Source organism: Megalobrama amblycephala, linkage group LG18 (assembly GCF_018812025.1).
Source record: "Megalobrama amblycephala isolate DHTTF-2021 linkage group LG18, ASM1881202v1, whole genome shotgun sequence".
Taxonomy (NCBI): domain Eukaryota; kingdom Metazoa; phylum Chordata; class Actinopteri; order Cypriniformes; family Xenocyprididae; genus Megalobrama; species Megalobrama amblycephala.
Genome location: NC_063061.1, coordinates 30,633,198 through 30,658,478, shown reverse-complemented (window position 1 = coordinate 30,658,478; position 25,281 = coordinate 30,633,198). Strand labels below are relative to the sequence as shown.

The 25,281-nt window shown below is 37.2% G+C and overlaps 1 protein-coding gene across 3 annotated transcripts in view; it reads left to right on the top strand.

The window, feature by feature from the left end:
• pde8b (phosphodiesterase 8B) overlaps positions 1-25,269 on the top strand; it is a 66,077-nt gene extending 40,808 nt beyond the window's left edge. For all 3 annotated transcript variants that reach the window (XM_048167539.1, XM_048167538.1, XM_048167540.1), the window contains exons 12-22: positions 5,063-5,140; positions 5,453-5,529; positions 9,272-9,436; positions 11,868-11,925; positions 12,467-12,596; positions 12,719-12,917; positions 14,182-14,399; positions 14,481-14,619; positions 14,706-14,873; positions 15,715-15,844; positions 18,516-25,269. In XM_048167539.1, the coding sequence (XP_048023496.1) occupies positions 5,063-5,140; positions 5,453-5,529; positions 9,272-9,436; positions 11,868-11,925; positions 12,467-12,596; positions 12,719-12,917; positions 14,182-14,399; positions 14,481-14,619; positions 14,706-14,873; positions 15,715-15,844; positions 18,516-18,625 (1,472 nt within the window). In that variant the 3' untranslated portion in view covers positions 18,626-25,269. The remainder of the gene's footprint in view (positions 1-5,062; positions 5,141-5,452; positions 5,530-9,271; positions 9,437-11,867; positions 11,926-12,466; positions 12,597-12,718; positions 12,918-14,181; positions 14,400-14,480; positions 14,620-14,705; positions 14,874-15,714; positions 15,845-18,515) is intronic.
• The last annotated feature ends 12 nt before the right edge of the window (positions 25,270-25,281 follow it).

Sequence of the window (25,281 nt, the reverse complement as noted above, 5' to 3'; positions counted from 1 at the left end):
AAACTAACTAAAAAAATTGTCTTTTTTAACCTGCCTTTCAAAAAGTGCTAAACAAATATTACAGAACAAATGTTTATAACATAACACTGTAAACCAATGTAAACACAACCTAGGGTGACCAGATTTCTCATGGTGGAATACAGGACGAGTGGACAATATGACCACGATATGAGAAATTTTATTTCATGATATCTGTATATATACATTCATTTAACATCTTGTTGTTTTATTAACATTAATAACAGACAAATATTTTATTAGGCTACTGTCACTTTATACTGACACATATCCTGTTTTCACCCACCTGTTTACATCCACTTAAGCCATAACCGACTGTATTTACGTGAAATGCTCACAATGGACATTTTGACAACTATTTGTGCATTTGACCATTCAGGCGCAAGGAGAACTGATCGTGCGCTGTCTGATGAGAACTGGGATTGCGCGCTGTCTGGAACTGGGATCGTGCGCAAGAAGAGAGAGAGCACGCTTTTAGTCTGTGTCATTCAGCGCGATTTGCATGCAGTTGTGTGTTATCGGGCCCAATACCGATACTGGTGCATCCCTAGCCAAAAGTTTTGGGATGCCTTCCTTTACATGCACATGAACATTAATGACATCCCATTCTTAATCCGTAGGGTTTAATATGGAGTTGGCCCACCCTTTGCAGCTATTACAGCTTCAAATCTTCTGGGAAGGCTTTCCACAAGGTTTAGGAGTGTGTTTATGGGAATTTTTGACCATTCTTCTAGAAGCGCTTTTTTGAGGTCAGGCAGTGATGTTGGACAAGAAGGCCTGGCTCGCAGTCTACGCTCTAATTCATCCCAAAGGTGTTCTATGGGGTTGAGGTCAGGACTCTGTGCAGGCCAGTCAAGTTCCTCCATACCAAACTCGCTCATCCATGTCTTTATGGACCTTGCTTTGTGCACTGGTGCACAGTCATGTTGGAACAGGAAGGGACCATCCCCAAACTGTTCCCACAAAGTTGGGAGCATGAAATTGTCCAAAATGTCTTGGTATGATGAAGCATTAAGAGTTCCTTTCACTGCAACTAAGGGGCGGAAAGCCCAACCCCTGAAAAACAACCCCACACCATAATCCCCCCTCAAACAAACTTTACACTTGGCACAATGCAGTCAGCCAAGTACCATTCTACTGGCAACCGCCAAACCCAGACTCGACCATCAGATTGCCAGACAGAGAAGCATGATTCATCCAGAGAACATGTCCAGTGGTGGCGTGCTTTACACCACTGCATCCGACGCTTTGCATTGCACTTGATGATGTAAGACTTGGATGCAGCTGCTCGGCCATGGAAACCCATTCCATGAAGCTCTCTACGCACTGTTCTTGAGCTAATCTGAAGGCCACGCCAAGTTTGGAGGTCTGTAGCTATTGACTCTGCAGAAAGTTGGCGCCTTCTGCGCACTGTCTGCATCAGCATGCGCTGACCCCGCTCTGTGATTTTACGTGGCCGACCACTTCGTGGCTGAGTTGCTGTTGTTCCCAATTGCTTCCACTTTGTTATGATACCACTAACAGTTGACCGTGGAATATTTAGTAGTGAGGAAATTTCACGAATGGACTTATTGCACAGGTGGCAACCTATCACGGTACCACGCTTGAATTCACTGAGCTCCTGAGAGCGACCCATTCTTTCACTAATGTTTGTAGAAGCAGTCTGCATGCCTAGGTGCTTGATTTTATACATCTGTGGCCATGGAAGTGATTGGAATACCTGAATTCAATGATTAGGAGGGGTGTCTGAATACTTTTGGCAATATAGTGTATATATATATATATATATATATATATATATATATATATATATATATATATATATATACCGATCAGACATAGCATTATGACCACTGACAGCTGAAGTGAATAACACTGATTATCTCTTCATCACGGCACCTGTTAGTGGGTGGGATATATTAGGCAGCAAGAGAACATTTTGTCCTCAAAGTTGTCCAGTAAAAATGGGCAAGTGTAAGGATTTGAGCAAGTTTGACAAGGCTAGACGACTGGGGCAGAGCATCTCCAAAACTGCAGCTCTTGTGGGGTGTTCCCGGTCTGCAGTCAGAATCTTCAGAATCTATCAAAAGTGGTCCAAGGAACGAACAGTGGTGAACCGGTGACAGGGTCATGGGTGGCCAAGGCTCATTGATGCACGTGGGGAGCGAAGGCTGGCCTGTGTGGTCCAATCCAACAGACGAGCTACTGTAGCTCAAATAGTTAATGCTGGTTCTGATAGAAAGGTGCCAGAATACACAGTGCATTGCAGTTTCAGAATTGGACCATGGAGCAATGGAAGAAGGTGGCCTGGTCTGATGAATCACGTTTTCTTTTACATGACGTGGATGGCCGGGTACGTGTGCGTCACATACCTGGTGAACACATTGCACCAGGATGCACTATGGGAAGAAGGCAAGCTGGTGGAGGTGTGATGCTTTGGGCAATGTTCTGCTGGGAAACCTTGGGGTCCTGGCATCCATGTGTATGTTACTTTGACACGTACCACCTACCTAAGCATTGTTACAGACCGTGTACACCCTTTCATGGAAACGGTATTCCTTGGTGTCTGTGGCCTCTTTCAGCAGGATATTGCACCCTGCCACAAAGCAAATATGGTTCAGGAATGGTTTGAGTAGCACAACAAAATGTTTGAGGTGTTAAGTTGGCCTCCAAATTCCCCAGATCTCAATCAAATCGAGCATCTGTGGGATGTGCTGAACAAACAAGCCCGATCCATGGAGGCCCCACCTTGCAACTTACAGGACTTAAAGGATTTGCTAACATCTTGGTGCAGATACCACAGCACACCTTCAGGGGTCTAGTGGAGTCCATGCCTCAACGGGTCAGGGCTGTTTTGGCAGCAAAAGGGGACCAACACAATATTAGGAATATTAATGTTATGCCTGATCGGTGTGTGTGTATATATATATATATATATATATATATATATATATATATATATATACATACAGGTGCTGGTCATATAATTATTACTTAAGACCAATACAAAGAAAGGATTTTTAGAAATCTTGGCCAACTGAAAAGTATGAACATGAAAAGTATGAGCATGTACAGCACTCAATACTTAGTTGGGGCTTCTTTTGCCTGAATTACTGCAGCAATGCGGCGTGGCATGGAGTCGATCAGTCTGTGGCACTGCTCAGGTGTTATGAGAGCCCAGGTTGCTCTGATAGTGGCCTTCAGCTCTTCTGCATTGTTGGGTCTGGCATATCGCATCTTCCTCTTCACAATACCCCATAGATTTTCTATGGGGTTAAGGTTAGGGCGAGTTTGCTGGCCAATTAAGAACAGGGATACCATGGTCCTTAAACCAGGTTCTGGTAGCTTTGGCACTGTGTGCAGGTGCCAAGTCCTGTTGGAAAATGAAATCTGCATCTCCATAAAGTTGGTCAGCAGCAGGAAGCATGGAGTGCTCTAAAACTTCCTGGTATACGGCTGCATTGACCTTGGACTTCAGAAAACACAGTGGACCAACAGCAGCAGATGACATGGCACCCCAAACCATCACTGACTGTGGAAACTTTACACTGGACCTCAAGCAACGTGGATTGTGTGCCTCCCCTCTCTTCCTCCAGACTCTGGGACCCTGATTTCCAAAGGAAATGCAAAATTTGCTTTCATCAGAGAACGTAACTTTGGACCACTCAGCAGCGGTCCAGTCCTTTTTGTCTTTAGCCCAGGCGAGACGCTTCTGACGCTGTCTGTTGGTCAAGAGTGGCTTGACCCAAGGAATGCGACAGCTGAAACCCATGTCTTGCATACGTCTGTGTGTAGTGGTTCTTGAAGCACTGACTCCAGCTGCAGTCCACTCTTTGTGAATCTCCCCCACATTTTTGAATGAGTTTTGTTTCACAATCCTCTCCAGGGTGCGGTTATCCCTATTGTTGTACACTTTTTTCTACCACATCTTTTCCTTCCCTTCGCCTCTCTATTAATGTGCTTGGACACAGAGCTCTGTGAACAGCCAGCCTCTTTTGCAATGACCTTTTGTCACTTGCCCTCCTTGTGCAGGGTGTCAATGTTCGCCTTTTGGACAACTGTCAAGTCAGCAGTCTTCCCCATGATTGTGTAGCCTACAGAACTAGACTGAGTTAATTAGCTGATTAGAGTGTGGCACCAGGTGTCTTCAATATTGAACCTTTTCACAATATTCAAATTTTCTGAGATACTGAATTTGGGATTTTCCTTAGTTGTCAGTTATAATCATCAAAATTAAAAGAAATAAACATTTGAAATATATCAGTCTGTGTGTAAAAAATGAATGTTTGACTTTTTGAATGGAATTAGTGAAATAAATCATCTTTTTGATGATATTCTAATTATATGACCAGCACCTGTGTATATATATATATATATATATATATATATATATATATATATATATATCCATGTTTTTTTCTACATTAATTTGGTGATTAAATGTGAAATTATTACTATATAAAATTATTTTAAAAACTAATGTTAGGTGCGATTAATCGCGATTAATTGCAGAAAAATGTGTGGACATGAATTACACCTTAAATCTTGAAACTTATTGAGGAAATGTGTGCTATCCCTTTTCTAAGCGATCAGACTTACAATTTTTGTTTTGCAGATTTCAACATACCAAAACATCAGAGTAAGCAATTACTTAGCAACCTAGCAACAACCCAGAGCACCATAGCAACCACTTGGCAACACCCTGTAACCTTGTAGACCTTATCAGCTGTATAGCAATGCAATAAAAACCTACATAATACACCTTAGCAACTGCATAACAACACCCTGGCAGCCACCCAATACTTGGCAGCTTTTTATTTATTTTTTTCATGAGCATCTAGTCTTTTTTATTATTCTGAGAAAGGAAAGTGTGTGATTTGTCTCAGTTGCTTCATGAAATTACTGCTTTGCTTGTGATGATGTTGATCATAATAATAATGATGATGCAGGTAAAAATAGTGATTGGCTGTGTTTAGATAAGAGATTATTAATGTAGTTACGTCTTTATGTATATGTGCACTCATTCCTCTTTGTCTTTATCCAGAGTGCAATTCCTTGCGTCACAAGGACCGGAGGAAAGAGTCTGTGGACGTCAGATCTATCAGCTCTCACAGCAGCGATGGTAAGAGGAAGAGAGGATGTGTTTCATCAGAATACACTCTAATGATGGAAAGTGAATCACTTTAACAGTTTAGAAGTAATTATGAAGAGAAATGGAAACAAAAACGAGAGATTTGTGCTTGTGTGTGTGTGTCTATGCGTGTGTGTGTTTATAATGTATTTGTTATTGAGTCAGTGTGTGTGTGAGCTCCGGCTAAGAGGGGCTTTTTGTGACGTAGTTTGATGACATCAGCACACCCACAGCCTCAGTGCACTCTGACGCAGACGGAGCTATTTAAAGAGCTCTTTTCTTCTCTCTCTTTCTCTCTTTCAGCTCCCAGTCTACAGAATCGCAGATATTCCTCTATGGCCCGAATCCACTCCATGACTATTGAGGCTCCGATCACTAAGGTACACCTGCATTATCATGAATACAAAATGCCCAAAGACCTTTGTAACCCCTTGCTTTACTGAAGATAACAACCACTTATACACTCTGACCTTTATAAGCCACTATCTATCTATCTATCTATCTATCTATCTATCTATCTATCTATCTATCTATCTATCTGTCTGTCTGTCTGTCTGTCTGTCTGTCTCTCTGTCCATCTGACTGTCTATCTGTCTGTCTGTCTGTCTGTCTGACTGATTGTTTATCTGTCTGTCTGTCTATCTATCTGTCTCTTTCCATCTGTCTGACTATCTATCTATCTATCTATCTGTCTGTCTGTCTGTCTGTCTATCTGTATGCCTTTCTGACTATCTATCTATCTGCCTATCTATCTGTCTGTCTATCTATCTGTCTTTCTGACTATCTATTGGTCTGTCTGACTATCTATTGGTCTGTCTGACTATCTATCAGTCTGTCTGACTATCTGTCTTTCTGACTATCTATTGGTCTGTCAGACTATCTATCGGTCTGTCTGTCTGACTATCTGTCTGTCTGTCTGTCTATCTGTCTGCCTTTCTGACTATCTGTCTGTCTGTCTGACTATCTATCTGTCTTTCTGACTATCTATTGGTCTGTCAGACTATCTATCGGTCTGTCTGACTATCTGTCTGTCTGTCTGTCTATCTGTCTGCCTTTCTGACTATCTGTCTGTCTGTCTATCTATCTGTCTTTCTGACTATCTATTGGTCTGTCAGACTATCTATCGGTCTGTCTGACTATCTATCTATCTATCTATCTATCTATCTATATGTCTTTCTGACTATCTGTCTGTCTGTCTGACTATCTATGTCTGTCTGTCTGACTGTCCATCTGTCTTTCTGACTATCTATCTATCTGTCTTTCTGACTATCTATCTATCTATCTATCTATCTATCTATCTATCTATCTATATGTCTTTCTGACTATCTGTCTGTCTGTCTGTCTGTCTGTCTGACTATCTATGTCTGTCTGTCTGACTGTCTGTCCATCTGTCTGTCTGACTGTCTATCTGTCTATCTGTCCATCTATCTATCTATTTATCTGTCTCTCTGTCTATCTATCTATCTATCTATCTATCTATCTGTCTGTCTGTCTGTCTGTCTGTCTGTCTATCTGTTTGTCCGCCTGACTGTCTGTCTGTCTATCTATCTGTCTGTCTATCTGTCTAACTAGCTGTCTGTCTGTCCATCAGTCTGACTGACTGTTTATCTGTCTGTCTATCTATATGTATGTCTTTCCATCTGTCTGTCTGACTATCTGTCTATCTGTCTTTCTGACTATCTATCTATTTATCTGTCTCTCTATCTATCTATCTATCTATCTATCTATCTATCTATCTATCTGTCTGTCTGTCTGTCTGTCTGTCTATCTGTTTGTCCGCCTGTCTGTCTGTCTATCTATCTGTCTGTCTATCTGTCTAACTAGCTGTCTGTCTGTCCATCAGTCTGACTGACTGTTTATCTGTCTGTCTGTCTATCTATATGTATGTCTTTCCATCTGTCTGTCTGACTATCTGTCTTTCTGACTATCTATTGGTCTGTCAGACTATCTATCGGTCTGTCTGACTATCTGTCTGTCTGTCTGTCTGTCTATCTGTCTGCCTTTCTGACTATCTGTCTGTCTGTCTATCTATCTGTCTTTCTGACTATCTATTGGTCTGTCAGACTATCTATCGGTCTGTCTGACTATCTATCTATCTATCTATCTATATGTCTTTCTGACTATCTGTCTGTCTGTCTGTCTGACTATCTATGTCTGTCTGTCTGACTGTCCATCTGTCTTTCTGACTATCTATCTATCTGTCTTTCTGACTATCTATCTATCTATCTATCTATCTATCTATCTATCTATCTATCTATCTATCTATCTATCTATATGTCTTTCTGACTATCTGTCTGTCTGTCTGTCTGTCTGACTATCTATGTCTGTCTGTCTGTCTGACTGTCTGTCCATCTGTCTGTCTGACTGTCTATCTGTCCATCTATCTATCTATTTATCTGTCTCTCTGTCTATCTATCTATCTATCTATCTATCTATCTATCTATCTATCTATCTATCTATCTATCTATCTATCTGTCTGTCTGTCTGTCTGTCTATCTGTTTGTCCGCCTGACTGTCTGTCTGTCTATCTATCTGTCTGTCTATCTGTCTAACTAGCTGTCTGTCTGTCCATCAGTCTGACTGACTGTTTATCTGTCTGTCTATCTATATGTATGTCTTTCCATCTGTCTGTCTGACTATCTGTCTTTCTGACTATCTATTGGTCTGTCAGACTATCTATCGGTCTGTCTGACTATCTGTCTGTCTGTCTGTCTATCTGTCTGCCTTTCTGACTATCTATATGTCTTTCTGACTATCTGTCTGTCTGTCTGTCTGTCTGACTATCTATGTCTGTCTGTCTGTCTGACTGTCTGTCCATCTGTCTGTCTGACTGTCTATCTGTCCATCTATCTATCTATTTATCTGTCTCTCTGTCTATCTATCTATCTGTCTGTCTGTCCATCAGTCTGACTGACTGTTTATCTGTCTGTCTATCTATATGTATGTCTTTCCATCTGTCTGTCTGACTATCTGTCTTTCTGACTATCTATTGGTCTGTCAGACTATCTATCGGTCTGTCTGACTATCTGTCTGTCTGTCTGTCTATCTGTCTGCCTTTCTGACTATCTATATGTCTTTCTGACTATCTGTCTGTCTGTCTGTCTGTCTGACTATCTATGTCTGTCTGTCTGTCTGACTGTCTGTCCATCTGTCTGTCTGACTGTCTATCTGTCCATCTATCTATCTAATTATCTGTCTCTCTGTCTATCTATCTATCTATCTATCTATCTATCTGTCTGTCTGTCTGTCTATCTGTTTGTCCGCCTGACTGTCTGTCTGTCTATCTATCTGTCTGTCTATCTGTCTAACTAGCTGTCTGTCTGTCCATCAGTCTGACTGACTGTTTATCTGTCTGTCTATCTATATGTATGTCTTTCCATCTGTCTGTCTGACTATCTGTCTATCTGTCTTTCTGACTATCTATCTATTTATCTGTCTCTCTATCTATCTATCTATCTATCTGTCTGTCTGTCTGTCTGTCTGTCTGTCTATCTGTTTGTCCGCCTGTCTGTCTGTCTATCTATCTGTCTGTCTATCTGTCTAACTAGCTGTCTGTCTGTCCATCAGTCTGACTGACTGTTTATCTGTCTGTCTATCTATATGTATGTCTTTCCATCTGTCTGTCTGACTATCTGTCTTTCTGACTATCTATCTAACTCTCATTTTCTTCATACCTAAGGTCTATAAACTTAGTAAATTTAAGTTTCAAGGCTTTTTAAACTTTTCAAACTTTCAAACAAGCCTATCAAGCTATTATTCAGTCTTTACAAACTTTGCTTTTCTAGTTAAAAAATATTGTCAAATTTCAATTAATTTAAATGTCACATCCATCCATTCAAATTCAAATGCAAACTTTGAATCCTGTCTGCCACCTCAATTCTAATTCAGTTCAGCTGGCACACATCCCTGAGATACACACCAAACACCTTTGTCTGTCTGCGGTTGTATATTTATGATTATTTGGTCATGACTCAGGATTTTTTTGTGACAATGGAAGCAAAACAGATGCCAAAAGAGGAAATTCTTTACCAAAATATTTATGGATCTAAACCTTTGATTAGTGGTTTGTTGTTGTCTCTCACCCTCTGTCTTCAGTCTTCCTGTATTTTGTTGCCTTTATAGGTGATAAATATCATTAACGCAGCACAGGAGAGCAGTCCCGTGACAGTAGCGGAAGCTCTGGATCGTGTTCTGGAGATTTTGCGGACCACCGAACTGTACTCACCCCAACTGGCCTCAAAAGAAGACGACCCTCACACCAATGACCTGGTGGGGGGTCTCATGAGTGTAAGTGAAGGTTCAGGGGTCATTCGGCATGTCTCTTACTTCCAAGCATTCACCGTTTATTCTCAAAGCTATTTAATTTTATTTTATTACTAACTAATTTAGTACTAAAATAAAATTTAATTACTAAGAAAAAACTGTTTTATTTTATATTTTTATGTCAAAAGAGCAAGGCAAGCTTGATTCCATCATATGACTCCTGTTTGGAATTAAATGGCACAACAGACTACAAGTCATCTCAAACCACATGATACACAGAAATAGCTTTAAAATCCTCTTCAAACACATACAGTACAAAAACATCATAAACTGTACAAATCAATATCAAACAGCCGAGAAATTCCACAGACTGATTTCCTGTACGTAAACAAAAACTAGAGCAGATTTTTTCAGCAGAGAATCATCATTACGGGAGATTTTCAGACGTGCTCTGCCAGGAAAGAGTTCTTATCTACAGTGTGTGACTGTATGTCAGTAGCAGTCAGTAGATGTGAATGCTCTTGTTTTTGTGGCACAGATGCATTAAGCTCCATGCTGCCTGGCACGGGGTGTTTCACAGTTAGCCAGCCGTCTGTGACGACAGTGCCGCACTTGTTTACACAGCGGTCTCGCTGTCTGCCATCTCCACGTCTCCCCCTTTGAAAGTATTCCACTTTTAAACCAGATTTAAAATGTTTTAGACAAGAAAAGAGTTGTTAGACTGAAGGAGTCTTCACACAGAGAGAGATTTGCAGGGACACGCAGAACAGAAGGCACTGATTTGAGAGTTGGTGCAGTTGAGCAGTATGTTGAGCAGTATGTCAATGCATAGTGATGCAGTGACTACCGTGCAGTCGAGCTTAAATTATCCGTCTTCCTGATATAGTTGGATACAAATACCAAGAAGTTTAAAAGGTTAACTTTTTGGCTGCAAACACGAGTTAGAAGATTGTTATTTGGCAGGGTTCCCACAGTCCTTGAAAGCTTAGCGATATCAGGCCAGGACAAATCATGGAAATAAATTTGAAATTTCTAATTATACTTAGTTCCAAACTATTTCTTTCTATGAATTATGCAAAGAAGATTTTTTAAAATTCTGATCTTCTAGTTCTAATTCTAATTCTAATTCTAGTCATCACAACTGGGAAAAGTCGTGGAAAAGTCACTAGTGTGGGGAAAAATATGCTGTACATCGAGTAAAACAGCATTTTGCTAATTATTTTATAGTTATTATGTAGGAATGTTTATGACCTATTAATTGAGAGATAACATTGAATATATGTACATTTTTATACTTTCAAAACTGTGATAAACGTTTAAAATAGTATGATAGAAGCATATTTTTATGTTTTTTACATTATTTTTACTTTTGTTGTAAACAAAAGGCTTTTACTGTAAACACATGGTTACACAAATTAAATTATGGAATTATTTTCTATGGTAATCAACATTTGACTCAGCAAGATGCTGTAAACAGAGTTGTATTTAATCTGGAATATTCATTTGAGGCAGATTTGAATCATTTCCACAGTACTGTTCAAAAATGTGGGTCAGTAAAAATTTTTTGTGAAAGTAATTAATGCTTTTACTGACCCTTTTCACATTTCCGGGTTTGTCAGAAGCGGAAGTCATCATAGTTGGCTATTTTTTGTATTCTAATTTGCTCAAATAGCAAAAGAAAAACTCCACAATAGTGTTTCCACAACTTTCAAAAAGAGGAAAAAAAATAGAGAGAGATTGATAACGGCAGTCAGAAGAGAGAAAGTTGTTATTTTTACCTTCACTCCCATAACCGCTGTATTATATGGAAGCTTGTTTTCACCACTAAATTTTAAAAATAAATGCCTAGAGACTTCTTTGAAAAACATTTAAAAATCTTACTGACCCCAAACCTTTAAATGGTAGAATCTTAAAAATTCAAATTAACTACAAGCTAGATTCAGGCTGCTTCCTTTTGTAATGTCACTTTTTTTCTGTTACATGAAGGTCAAGCGGATGCGATGCACAAACCTCAAGAGTTTAAATGACCTTTTTGGTGGGTGACCTTTTGAGGGAGAGGTCAGAGGTCAATCACGCAGTGAAATATCCGAGTTGAGATAGTGCAGCTGGAAGCCTGTGATCATTACAGACGGGATGTGTGTGTGTGTCATATTTATGCATGTACAGTTCTATTATCCTACGCCTGCAACATCTCAGACAGAGTTTGTTTTAAGTACTGGATGAGTCTATTTGAATCTGGATCTGTTTTCTGTGTGTTTAATATCCTCCAGGCCTGATAAACGGCTTTTCTCATGAGAGCAAGCTTGAGTGAGTTATGGGTAGCGTGGTAGTGCTGTGCTTAAGTCTGTTGTTATGATTATGTTGGCTGGAAACAATATTTTGGCTTCCTCAAGTCTTTTTTTTTTTTTCTTTCATTTCAGTCAGATGTATTGATGTGTATTTTTCTTTAATTCAGGATGGACTCAGAAGGCTCTCTGGGAATGAGTATGTCTTCTCCAAAAGTGCTTTACACAGTAAGTTCTAGCCTTAAAAATTGTTATTATACAGGTCGGATGAAAAGTTGGACGTTGTAAACTAACTTTGAATAAACTGTTATTAAAGACAGTATGGATTTAAAATTCACCCTATTTACCTTCTTTGATCATACCTTATATGATATAGTATCATAGGATATAATACTCACTTAAACATTATTAATTGCAATTAGATCATGCAGAAAAAGGCTAGAAAATGTTTAACAGAAAGAAAATGAAAAGCTACATATAGTTAAAAAGTTTGTTATATTATTTGATATACAAAGAATAAATTTCAAAATACATAAAATATTTTTGAGGTGACTTTTTACTATAAAGATATTACTATCAAATATTACAAATTAATATTAAATATCTGTTTTACTTGATACGTAAAATGCCACACACTGTGTTTGTTGTACATTTTTGGGTGATAATGCAAGTAAAAACGTTTTCTCTCATAGCTTTTTAAAGTTTCTGAATTATGTTTTTGTGTCTTTCTGCCATATTCCATCTTGAACTTGAACCTTTGACCCCTCAGATATGAGTCAGAGTCAGCTGGCAGTACCTGTGCCATTAAACGACATCCCGCCATCCATCGCAGAGCTGCTCAACGAGGAGGAACGCTGGGAATTCAATATCCTGGAGCTGGAAGCAGCTACACACAAGAGGTACCAGAAAGTTTGATCATTATTCTGTTTATTTCTTTGTGTAAAACTTTATTTTTCTGAATGCTTTAGTGTGTGTGTGTGTGTGTGTGTGTGTGTGTGTGTGTGTGTGTGTGTGTGTGCAGGCCGCTGTCATACCTGGGTCTGAAGATTTTCTCTGCTTTTGGTGTGTGTGAGTTCCTGAACTGCACAGAGGCCACGTTGCGCTCGTGGCTGCAGGTGATCGAGGCTAATTACCACGCCTCCAACTCCTACCACAACTCAACACACGCCGCAGACGTTCTGCACGCCACAGCCTACTTCCTGCGCAAGGACAGAGTCAAGGTAACCCTGACAACCAATCAGAACACAGAAACAGAAATGTCTAAATTCATACTTTCATCCAAAATTGAAAAATATGGTCAAAGGTAAGGAGAGCCTTCCAGAAGTGCTTAGACTTATTTTGTTTACTTGCACAGATTCAAGAGTATATTGTACATTGTTATAAATTTCTAAATAAATAAATGATTTGTTAAATTATATTAAGTACTATATTATTCTAAAATATTTTTTTTATAAATAAATGTATCATTTATAATATAATTCTACAAATTAAATATAATAATAACGTTGTGCCATACTGTTAAAGTTGCCAGATGAAATCAAAATATAAACTGGATCGAATCTGACTTTTATCAAAACTATCCAGACTGAATTATGTCAAATAGTGGTTGACTTATATTTCTCAATAATTAATCATTTTATGCATATATTTTTTTCTAAATAATATCAATATAATTGTTATATTATATTATAGTATGCAAAAATAATATGATTTGATTATTCAAATACATTGTTAAACATTTCTTAAAAAAATTATTAAATTATATTAAGTATTAAAATAATATGAAATTAATATAAAATACAATTTTAACTGTTTTAAAAATGTCTTTATAAATAAATGTTAAATAAACTGTTACAGTTGCCAAATAAAATCAAAATGTAAAATGGATTGAAACAGAATTTTATCAAAATTGAAGTATTATTTTTAATAAAAATTAAAAATATACTTTTATTATTATAGTATATTTTATTTTATTATATTATATTAGTATATTATATTTGATATGACATACAAAAAATATTCATTGATTATTCAAATTCCAAATACAGTATGTTTGTTTTGTTTTGGGTTTTTTTTGAAAGAAATTGATATTAAATATTAAAATAAAATAAAATTAATATAAAATACAAATTTAACTGTTTTAAAACATTTCTTTTTAATAAATGTTAAATAAATGCCAAATAGAATTTCAAGTACAAGTGCTGAAATTAAAATCATACATTTAATATTCATATTTAACATCAATTTGTAACATTTAATAGTAATTAAACCTTAATAATTATTCAAAATTCACTCTAAAATATTTGAAACAGAATTTGTACAGTATTTATTGATGAAGCCAGTTAAGTTTCCTCAGTTATTGACTGATGCTGTTAATCTCAGAATGAATGATTATTAAACGCACAGTCACTAATATTGAGCTAAACCATTTTGGGTCACTTTTAGAACTTGCCTTCACCAACAGTGTCTCTGCTGTGTTTGCAGGGCAGTCTTGACCAGTTAGATGAAGTTGCAGCACTATTGGCAGCCACGGTCCATGACGTCGATCACCCGGGCCGTACCAACTCATTCCTATGCAATGCAGGGAGTGAGCTAGCGATTCTGTACAACGACACAGCCGTCCTGGAGAGCCACCACGCCGCTCTTGCTTTCCAGCTTACTGTACGAGACAGCAAGTGCAACATCTTCAAAAACATGGAAAGGTATCAGTGTCTGCTTAATCATGCATTTTACATGACTCACATTGGTCCAGTACTAAACTCTCTCAACCTCTCAATATTCAGGACTCAGTTTCGGACCCTACGGCAGGCCATAATTGACATGGTGTTGGCAACAGAAATGACTCGACACTTTGAACACGTCAATAAGTTCGTAAACAGCATCAATAAACCCATGAGTGCCATTGAGGAGACGAGCTCCAATGTAAGACACACGTTACTGTGTTTCCATACTGTACTTACTGTATGTAAGAGTGAAATCTAACCACTGCTGATCTGCATGTGAAACAGAGTGAAGGCAGTGATTGTGAGGGACAGGCCAGTATTCGCAACTCTCCTGAGAACCGTCTGTTGATTAAACGGATGCTGATTAAATGTGCTGATGTGGCCAATCCCTGCAGACCTCTGGAGCTCTGCATCGAATGGGCTGGTCGCATTTCAGAGGAGTACTTTGCTCAGGTAAACACATTCAGTCACATATGCACTTCATTCCGTCATGCACATGCTTACAATGTCATTTAACTTTCATAACGCAATGTATTTTCAAATGAAGTGTTAAGAAGTTACTGCATTTTGATATATATGGTGTGAATATATGTATATGTATATTGTGTGTGTATATATATATATATATATATATATATATATATATATATATATATACAATACCTTTCAGCAGTTTGGGGTCAGTATGTTTTGTGCTTTAATTTTTTTGAAAGAAATTCATATTTTTATTCTTCAAGGATGCGTTAAATTGATCAAAAGTGACAGTAAAGCATTTATAATGTTACAAAACATTTCTATTTCAAATAAATGCTGTTCTTTTGAACTTTCTATTCATCAAAGAATCCTGGAGAAAAAAAACGTATCATGGTTTCCATAAAAATATTAATCAGCACAACTGTTTTCAGCACTGATAATAATTTCTTGAGCAGCAAATCAGCATATTAGAATGATTTCTGAAGGATCATGTGACACTGAAGACTGGAGGAATGATGCTGAAAATTCAGCTTTACCATTATACCAACAAATTACATTTTAAAATGTATTCAAATAAAAAATGATTCTTTTAAATTGTAATAATATTCCACAACATTACTGTTTTTACTGTATTTGTGATCAAATCAATGCAGACTTGGTGAGAAAAAATCTCAAAACATTAAAAAAATCATACTTTTGAACAGTAGTATATATATATATATATATATTCGACTAAAGTAAAATGTTGAAATATTTTTTACAAATATTTCCACTCTTTAATCGTATGCTTTCTGTGTTTGCGATCTCCCTCTTTCCCTAGACTGATGAGGAGAAAAGACAAGGTTTGCCGGTTGTCATGCCAGTGTTTGACCGGAATACCTGCAGTATTCCTAAATCCCAGATCTCATTTATCGACTATTTCATCACGGACATGTTTGATGCCTGGGATGGTAAATATAAACATATTCCCATATGCAATACATTGGTGATTTCTTCATAGATGCAAACTCCTCACCTTTTTGAGATCAAAATAGGTCACCTATAGGATTTGCATATATCTAATGAGAAAGTGTTTTATGGGGGGTAGGGGGGGGTCTTACAAGGGTATCCTGCATAGCATTTCGTTATTTATAACATGAGATTTTAACCAAATGTTGATTTTTGGTCAAATGTTGCAACAATATGTTAATTTTTTGCAAGAAAAATTGCAGTTTTGAACATTTAAGGGATTTTTACATTTATTATTTATTACCCTGTAAGTAACTACAAATGAGCATGTAAAGCAAATAACTTTTTAAAAAATTACGTGCACGGCATGCCTCCGCCCCGCGCAATGTTCTCACCTTTTTTCCTCCTCATCTGTTTGCGTCCCTGCTTCTTACCATTTTCACAAATATTAGGGTTGTGCTGTATAGATCAAAAAATATATATAATTATTATTTAGCCTTTTGACAATATTTTGATATTTATCTCAATATAAATGTATTTGCTTTTAGCAACAGTAGTGTGTTATTTTAGTATTACTGAAATACTGTTATGATTTTTATTAATATTTTGAATCGTTTTTAGTTTTATATTTTCTTACTTTCATTGTAATTTCAGTTAAAATTTTAAATTATTTGCTGTTTTTTTCATCATTTTTAGTAGTTTAGTTTAGTTAGTTTCTATAGTTTTATTCATTTTCATATCAGTTATACTTTTGGTATATTTTTAATATGTCAAGATAAACTAAATGAACATGAACAATGTTTCCTTGGCAACTAGCTGAAATAAAATACTTCAAAGGTTTTTATATTTTATTTCAGTTAATGTTTATTTTATTATAAGTAACGGACATAAATATTGATTGTGATAAATATATAACATAAATATCACATATTTCACTCGGCTCTATGAAAAATCCAGGCACTAGAAATATGGGAAAAATTCACCAAACACTGAGTAAAAATGATCATTCTGGTACATAATAATGAAGAAGTATTACGTACAGTATGTTTGTCTGAGTTTGAGAGAGAGCGAGCGAGAATACTTTCCCAGGCATCTTTTGACTCATCTGGTTCTCCTAAAAGAGATGAAATGGTCCATTAGCAGCAGAAGATGTTGGACTGGAGGGGTGAAGCACGGGGGTCTATTAGATGGTTGCTGAGAGGTTGTGATAATGTTATCCAGAGGTTGAGTTGATTGTGGTGAGCTTTGGAAACTTTAGGTTCTGTTTCCCACTGAGCTGAACCCCAGAGAATAAACCTGCTTACTGTCAACACACAACAGCCATGATGTCACGGAAACTTTAAAAATGATGGAGAGGGGCAGGGGTGATTTTGTGTGTGTGTGTGTGTGTGTGTGTGCGAGAGAGAGAGAGAGAGAGAGAAAGAATGTGCATCTGTGTGTGTGTCTTTGATTTCCGTAGTCTGGGGTCAGGATGCAGTGAAGCAGAATCTCTTGAGCTCTCCACAGATTTAGTTCCCAAGGTCACGATCAGGTCAGTTTATCATAGAGGAGCTGCTTGTGTGTGTGTGTGTGTGTGTGTGTGTGCGCGTGCGTGCGTGCGTGTTTTTGTGACATATCAGGACACAAATTTGTAGAATGACATGGGTATGACATAGGTATTACAAGGAGAGGGTGCCTTATGAGGACATTACCCCATGTCCCTATTTTTCAAAAGGCTTATAAATCATACAGAATGAGATTTTTTGAGAAAGTAAAAGTGTGCAGTTTCCTGTGATGGGTAGGTTTAGGGGTAGGGTTGGTGTGGGGCGATAGAAAATACAGTTTGTACAGTATAAAAACCATTACGTCTATGGAATGTCCCCACAATTCACAAAAACAAATGTGTGTGTGTGTGTGTGTGTGTGTGTGTGTGTGTGTGTGTGTGTGTGTGTGTGTGTGTGTGTGTGTGACAGATTCAGCGGGGGGCACTGAAAACATCCTCAAGAAGATGTACTAGAAATCTGAGAGTGTGTGCATATGTGTGAACATACAAATTGCCATATTTACACTCATGCAAACAAAAACACACACAGTCTACCGTCTGTAGTCCGTCTGCCAGAAACCAATGCAACCAAACAGATGGTAATATGAGGAAAAAGAAAAACATCAGAATGAACAACATTTGCTTACTGTTATGAAAAAAGACTTCATTCTGCTCACCAAGGCTGCATTTATTTGATCAAAAAGACAGTAAAAAGAGTAATGTTGTGGGATGTTATTACAATTTAAAACAACTTTTTTCTATTTGAATACATTTTAAAAAGTAATTTATTCCTGTGATCAAAGCTGAATTTTCAGCATCATTACTCCAGTCTTCAGTGTCACATGATCCTTCAGAAATCATTCTAATATGCTGATTTGCTGCTCAGGAAGCATTTCTTATTATTATCAATGTTGAAAACAGTTGTGCTGCGCAATCCTTAATTTTTTCATGATTCTTTAAAGAATATAAAGTTCAAAAGAACATCAATTTATTTGAAATAGAAATATTTTGTACCATGTCTTTACTGTCACTAATAATCACTTTGATGCAAGCTGAATAAAAGTATTCATTTTTTTTAAATTACAGGCTGTCAATTATTGTTAATTGCATAGACTTAATTTTGTACTCTCTCTCTCTCTCTCTCTCTCAAGCATTTGCCAGTTTGCCAGGTCTGATGGAGCATTTGGCGGAGAACTACAAATACTGGAAGAACTTGGATGAGATGAAATGTAAAAGCCTGCGGCCTCCACCTCCTCCGTGAACCCTCATGACCCCCTTACCCTCGAGGTCAAAGATCAGAGGTTGAATGTAGCATCTCTGCCGGTCCTCAAAGATTCCATCCACTGAACACAGATCAGCAGCCCTGTTTTTCCAACGACGCTCCACCCCTAGCGACAATCGCCCGGTAACGAGGGTAAAATACAAACCAACGACAAAATGAATGCACTTTATCATCATACAATCCTCTTCCAGCATCTTTTCACTTTCTTCTCTTCTCTTTTTTTAAATCCTCTGTGTTCTTTCAGCTGTTTTTAGTGATTTCTGGACAGCGATTTTTTTTTTTTAATGTCTGACACAAGAAGATAAAGACTGATCTTAGTCCAGCAGAGGACTGTATATACTATATGCGCTAAACTATGGGATATACACTGGGACTGAAACGTGTATGCTCAGAGAGGTCTGTAACTATACACATGCACATATAATATTAACAGACATGTGGGATTGTAGATCCAAATGCGAAAAGGGCTTTATTTGGACTCTGAAGCAGTTATAAGGAGGAAAACTGTGTGTCAGTGGGACTAAACTACTTTGGAAACCACAAAAAGGACCCAGTAGGGAGCCCTGAGGCACTCCCTTCGGTCCTGCCACATCTTCCCCCTTATTGATTTGATCAGTGCAGATGGAATATTTTGACAGAATGTTGTCACGAGAAACAAATGTCAAGTTGCCAAACCGGAAGAACTGAAGTATTCGGACAATGAATTGGTATTGACCAGCACTGAAAACGATTCAGTGTGTGAGAATGTAAAAACTGCAACGGATCAGCCCGCCGCGGGCTGTCATTATTCCAGCGTTTTCTGTATCAGAAGCCTTTCTCAGACTCCAAGGACTGGTGTATAATAATCAATAATTTTGATATAAATAGCCAATAATAACAAAGAATATATTTCTCAGAAACACTGTATATCCAGACACATACTGTAATAACGTGAAGCTTGACGACGTGTGTGTGTGAGAGCGAGAGAGCGAGTGTGTGATATGATTTGCTTAGTGTTAAATGTATTTTACACATGGCAGTTAACATTCCTACTTCACGCAATGGTCCGTACGGATGCGACATTCCCTAATCTATGTGTAAACCTAAACTCCAGCACAGCCTCATGACGAGACCACTGACACGTTTGCTCATGCTGACTGGTGAACTCGCACGTATTGTAAGTGTTACACCATTTTTAAGTATTATTTATTTACAAAATGAGCTCGGCTGTATATCGCTTCCATAATCGCGGGTCTGCTTTACCATAGACGCACATCGCCGACAAGCTTCAAACGTTCACCTTTTGTAGGCCAAAAAGCATCCAGTGCCAAAGGTGCGTTTATAATCAAGCACGATGATGAGTTTTAAACAGATGTTTGGCTGAAGCCGTTCCGACTGAAAAAAAAGACCTAGTTTAGATTTCTTGAAATCAGTCACGCTGACCGATCGCTGAGAAGTTTGTTTTTTTTAACCCATATGTTTTATTAAGCGTAGCTGTTAGTGTCATGGCACCTCATTTTTGCCGGATTACAGTTGGACGCGTAGCTGAACTGCATTGGCTCACGGACAGGCTTAGTAGGAATGTTTATAACTCGGTTGACGCCCTTTTACTCTTTACACATTGTGTAGACGTGATTGGAAAGAAGCTCTTGAGAGCTTCGTCTTCACGATGACTTCACAGCGACCGTTCTAGTTCTAGAACCCACCAGCACGAGTGTTCCGACTGTGATGACATCATTATGACATCAACAGTTCTGATTCTACAATGCCCTCGTAAGAATGGCAGCAGCTGTTTTTGTTGTTCTTCGGTTGGCAGTGCATCACAGTGACTGTTTTTAAGCGCTTGTGCAGTTAAAGGCATGCGGTGCACATTCAGCAGCTCGCAGGGTTTTGATTTTCCTCTTTCCTGTTCTCTCATCCTTCCTGATTCTATCTGTTTCCCTCCCTTTTTTCTTGTTGCTTTTATGTGGTCACAAGGGTAGAACAGTGGTTTTGGTAGCACTTTTGAAGCCTGTATATGTAATGTATTATATAAAGTATTCTGAATGCATGCTATATCAGTGGGTATTGCTTAATATTGACATTTTTAAATTATTGAGCTAAATCAGACAATATTTTTTAGCAGATAATGTCAAGGATTATTTTTGCACTTTAAAAAAAAAACTCTGAAATTGGGTTATGATTAGGAATTTTTAAGGCATTATACTTTTTAAAGGTATAACTGTAATTTATATTGCAACTGTAGTTACAATTTTGTACAAGAACCTACAACTGATGTATTATATAAATGCATTAAGAATTCTTTTATAATATACTATATATGCATGCTTAATAGATATTATACTATTTTCTTTCACCCATTTTTTTTTATTATTTACAGCTCTTCAGATATTAATGCTGCAGTACAAATTATGGCGGATGCTCTTGTCACCATCTAGTGGTAAATCTAAAGAACCGTACACATTATTTAAAGGGATAGTTCACCCATAAATTAAAATTCTGTCATTTACTCACCCTCAAGTTGTTCCAAACCTGTATGAATTTATTTCATTTGCTGAACACAAAAGAAGATATTTTTGGGAATTTGTGTAACAAACAGTTGATGGTCCCCATTGAGTTACATAGTATTTTTTTTCCATACTATGGAAGTCAATGCACTGTAAAAAAAAAAATTCTTATCACAACATTTGTTCTTTTGTCAAATTAGCTTAGATAATTAATGTGGTTCAGATAACATAATATTTTGAGTTTCAATCGCCTTCATTGTATTAACTCAAATTTTCAATTTTCAATGAACTCAAAACTTATTTTTTTAAGTTAAGCCAACAATTCTTTTTTACAGTGTAGGGACCAATTTGAGGGTGAGTAAATGATGAGTTTTGGATGAACTATCCCTTTAACTCCATTGATGGTGTTTTGTATTTGCATTTTGCGTAACTATGAGCTCGTGTTTGTTTATTTCTTAGGAAAAATTGCTTTGTTGATTTTTTTTTATAGCATTATAATCATGTTCCCTAAGGTCCTTGTGATCAGTAGCCAAAAAAAGTACAACAAACAAAGTTTCTCATGACACTACCAGTCAAATGCTTGGACACACTTGAACTTGTCCAAACTTTTGACTGGTAGAGTACACTTTATGGACAGGACATGCTTTCATTTATTGTGTAATAGTAAATTTTATTCAGTGATGTTCTGTCATGTAGATGTTCAGGGTATAATATTAGTGGTTAGCTATATGTCACTGACAGTTTTGACATCCTGTAGTGCGAAATCAAACGACATGGTTTAAAATGAGATTCGCTCAGTGAACAAAGAATTTCGATAATCTCAGGCGAGTCTTGATCTGGTGTGATTTTGGGATTGGAGCCGACAGAGATAAGCCATAGACCATTTTAGAACTAATAATGGAAGTGTAGGTCAGAAGATGATGTATCTATTCCCTCTTTTCCTGTCCTCCACCCCGCTCATCCTCTCTCTTCCTGACTACTGTAGGCCTGCATTATCCTGCTTTGTAACAAAACATTTCATTGCGTTGTCACACACAGGCTTTATAGGTAATTTAAAGTACAAAATGTTCCAGGGAAAGTCCCTTTTTAAGCTCAGATGTTTTGACTATGAATTTTTATGGACTCTTTTACAGATATTACTATGTAGAGTTTAGAGAGCGTATTCAGGTTCATGCCTTAATCTCTGTTATAGACATGCGGTGGGTTAAACCGGCCCTCATTCACTCAGCACTGATGATGAGATTCTACAGCAGATTTAAAATATGACGAGACCATGTGATCCATTGTAATATTAACATGAGGATTATTAGTTGTTCCGGAGGTTGTTGGATAATTTAGTTATTGTTTATTGTTGAATGTTTAGTGATGATGTACAAGTTTTATCAACAGTATTTGGGGCATAATTTCGATTACAATAGAAAATTATTTTGACTCGTCTCTCTGTATTTATTTTTTTTTAAAAAGCAAAGCAAATATCCCATATACAGTAGTGTACTTAAAAGTTACAAAGGGTTTAAAATAGGGATGCACCGATATGAAAATTTTGGCCGATAACTCTTTATATTTGAAAGCCGATAACCGATATATTGGCTAATAAGTTTAAATCAAAATTTGTATATAATTTTTGAGAGGCTGATTAGTTTCACCAAAGTCCCAAGCACACAATTATTACATTCGCATTATAATTTTATGAAGCCTATATGACAGACTTTATTATTTCAATCATATTTCAAGCAATTCAAACAATAACATTAAAAATAAAGATGCACAGATACTACATTTCTCCACCGATACTGATGATTCAGAGTGATATCTGCCGATACCAATAACGATACCGATAGTTTGGGGGTTCTGCATTTTATACCTTCTTTTAAATTAATGATAATTTCATTATAAGTAATAATTAATCATTATATTTGAATTATATTTTGAAAGAAATGCAAATAAAAACTTTATTCTGTCCATTCTATCCAACTTTCAGAGTAACTGGTATCAGTTATAAACAAACACATTACTCAAATTAATATTGACACGCATTAACTAAATTCTGAAGATTAAATTAATGTCTTTCTGAATGTTATTAATTCATATAAATACTATTAATATTGAACATCAAACTGGTTTCTTAGCATTTTCTTTTTACAAAGCACAAATTCAGTGCATTTTCCTGTCCTTTTGATTGACAGGATATATCGTCCCTGATTATCGGCTGTTTTTAACCTATCGATATATCGCTATATTCATTTTTAATTAGAGAGGCACTGATATATCGGCCAGTAACCGATATTGGTCGATAAAAGCAAATTTTCACACTATCAGCCGTTAACCATTATTATCGGTGCATCTCTAATTAAAAATGAATATAGCGGCTGATACCGATATGGTGGCCGATATATCATGCACCCCTAGTTTAAAATCAGAAACATACAGCTCATATTTATGATTTATAATATTTATTTTTTTAAATAAATTTATGATGATTTATAATATTATTGTACCTGTAAAACTGTAAGTCATGCTTTTCCAGCTGGAACTACTTTATAGGTGGATGAACATCTATTTGAGTATTACCAATGTCATTTTTGTGATTGATTTTTGGTCTCCTTATGCATATTTTAACAATCCTTCCTTTTTTTTTAAGAGAGGCATAAGTCACAATTATTTTTGCTTTGAAGTCAATATTAGGACATCAGTGCTGTTGAGAAATTGAGGCAAAATATTTCTATTAGATATTAGATATGATTAGATATGGTTGTGTTCATTCGTTTGTTGTGTTCATTTCAGCTGTATCTTATTTTTGCATCTTATTTCAGATTTAAATTGAGAATCTCTATGTTAAGTAATAGAAACGCTCAGGCTTTTGGGAAGTGCTCATGCTCCATCCATTATCGCTAGCTATGTTTCCATCCACCTGTTTTTATGCGCAGAAATATTAAAAATGTATGAGCTCGATTGAGGCGGATACCTTTTTATCGATAAGAAGACATGCGCTTAAACTACGACGGAAACACATTTACCGAATAAATCCCTTGATGCGCAACAACAGACTCACGTGACTTTGCCTCAACAGTGGATGTGATTGGATAACTGGACTAACCAGTGGACCAATCGCATCACACAGTATCTCAAATGTTGGTTTGATCATTCTGAAATGCCTAAGCCAACCCAGACAGCAACATAATGTCGGCCCAGATCCGGGCCACAACTGGTGTGGAATTCACGTGTGCCAACACTATGTTGCTGTCTGGGAAAGTCTGTCAGTAAAATGATTTGGTTTAATTCTCTCCGAGAAGCATCTCACATGATTGTGTTTATACACACCAGGTATCTGAACGCAAGATCACATGACAGCGTTTATTACGTTCGTCTGCTCGCTCCGAGTCAATTTATGATGGCGGAAAAAGGAGCCACAGTGGCTTCCCTGATTGTAGCAACTTCCATTTTAGTTGGATATTTTGCGGCAATTTTCAGTTTTGTTTTCTTGAACACATGGAAACGGTGCTTTATTCGCAGATGTTTTACGCAATATTCAAATGTAGTTAAATTCACAACTTTGGATGGAAACATAGCTACTGTCAGTACAGCATCATGTTGTGTTATAAAACAACTTTACCTAACTACCTAAAGTATTAATTTAAATATTTCGTGGCGGATCAGTCCGTGGTCATATTTGAACGTTGCTGTGAATCTTTTCAACGTCTCATCCTTCACACTTCACCCTCACGATCAAAGGGCTCTCTTATTGGCACACCATTATGACCTCACAGTGACATCATAGCCGGGGGCGGGTCTTGCTCTGAGAACCGGATGAGACGCAGCCTGGTCGATTAGCACGCGTGAACTGTATCGATGGGTGCAGATTCTGTGCCAATTACTGTATTTTTGAAGTTCTGGGAGTGCACACGAGCATTATCCTTGCGCAAATGTATATGAATTATTTTTTATTGAACAAATACATCACTGAAAGTAAAAGTGGTCACATGCCATTCAACAGGTTTTTGTCGTCAGTTGTATAGAAAATAGCATAAAACTATGGTTTGATTCTGTCTCTACATCTGCTGTCATTTGGAGATGTCACTCCAACTCTGAAACCATTGTGTTTGTAAGACACATATAAAAAATAAAAATTTGCAATAACATGTCTGTGAT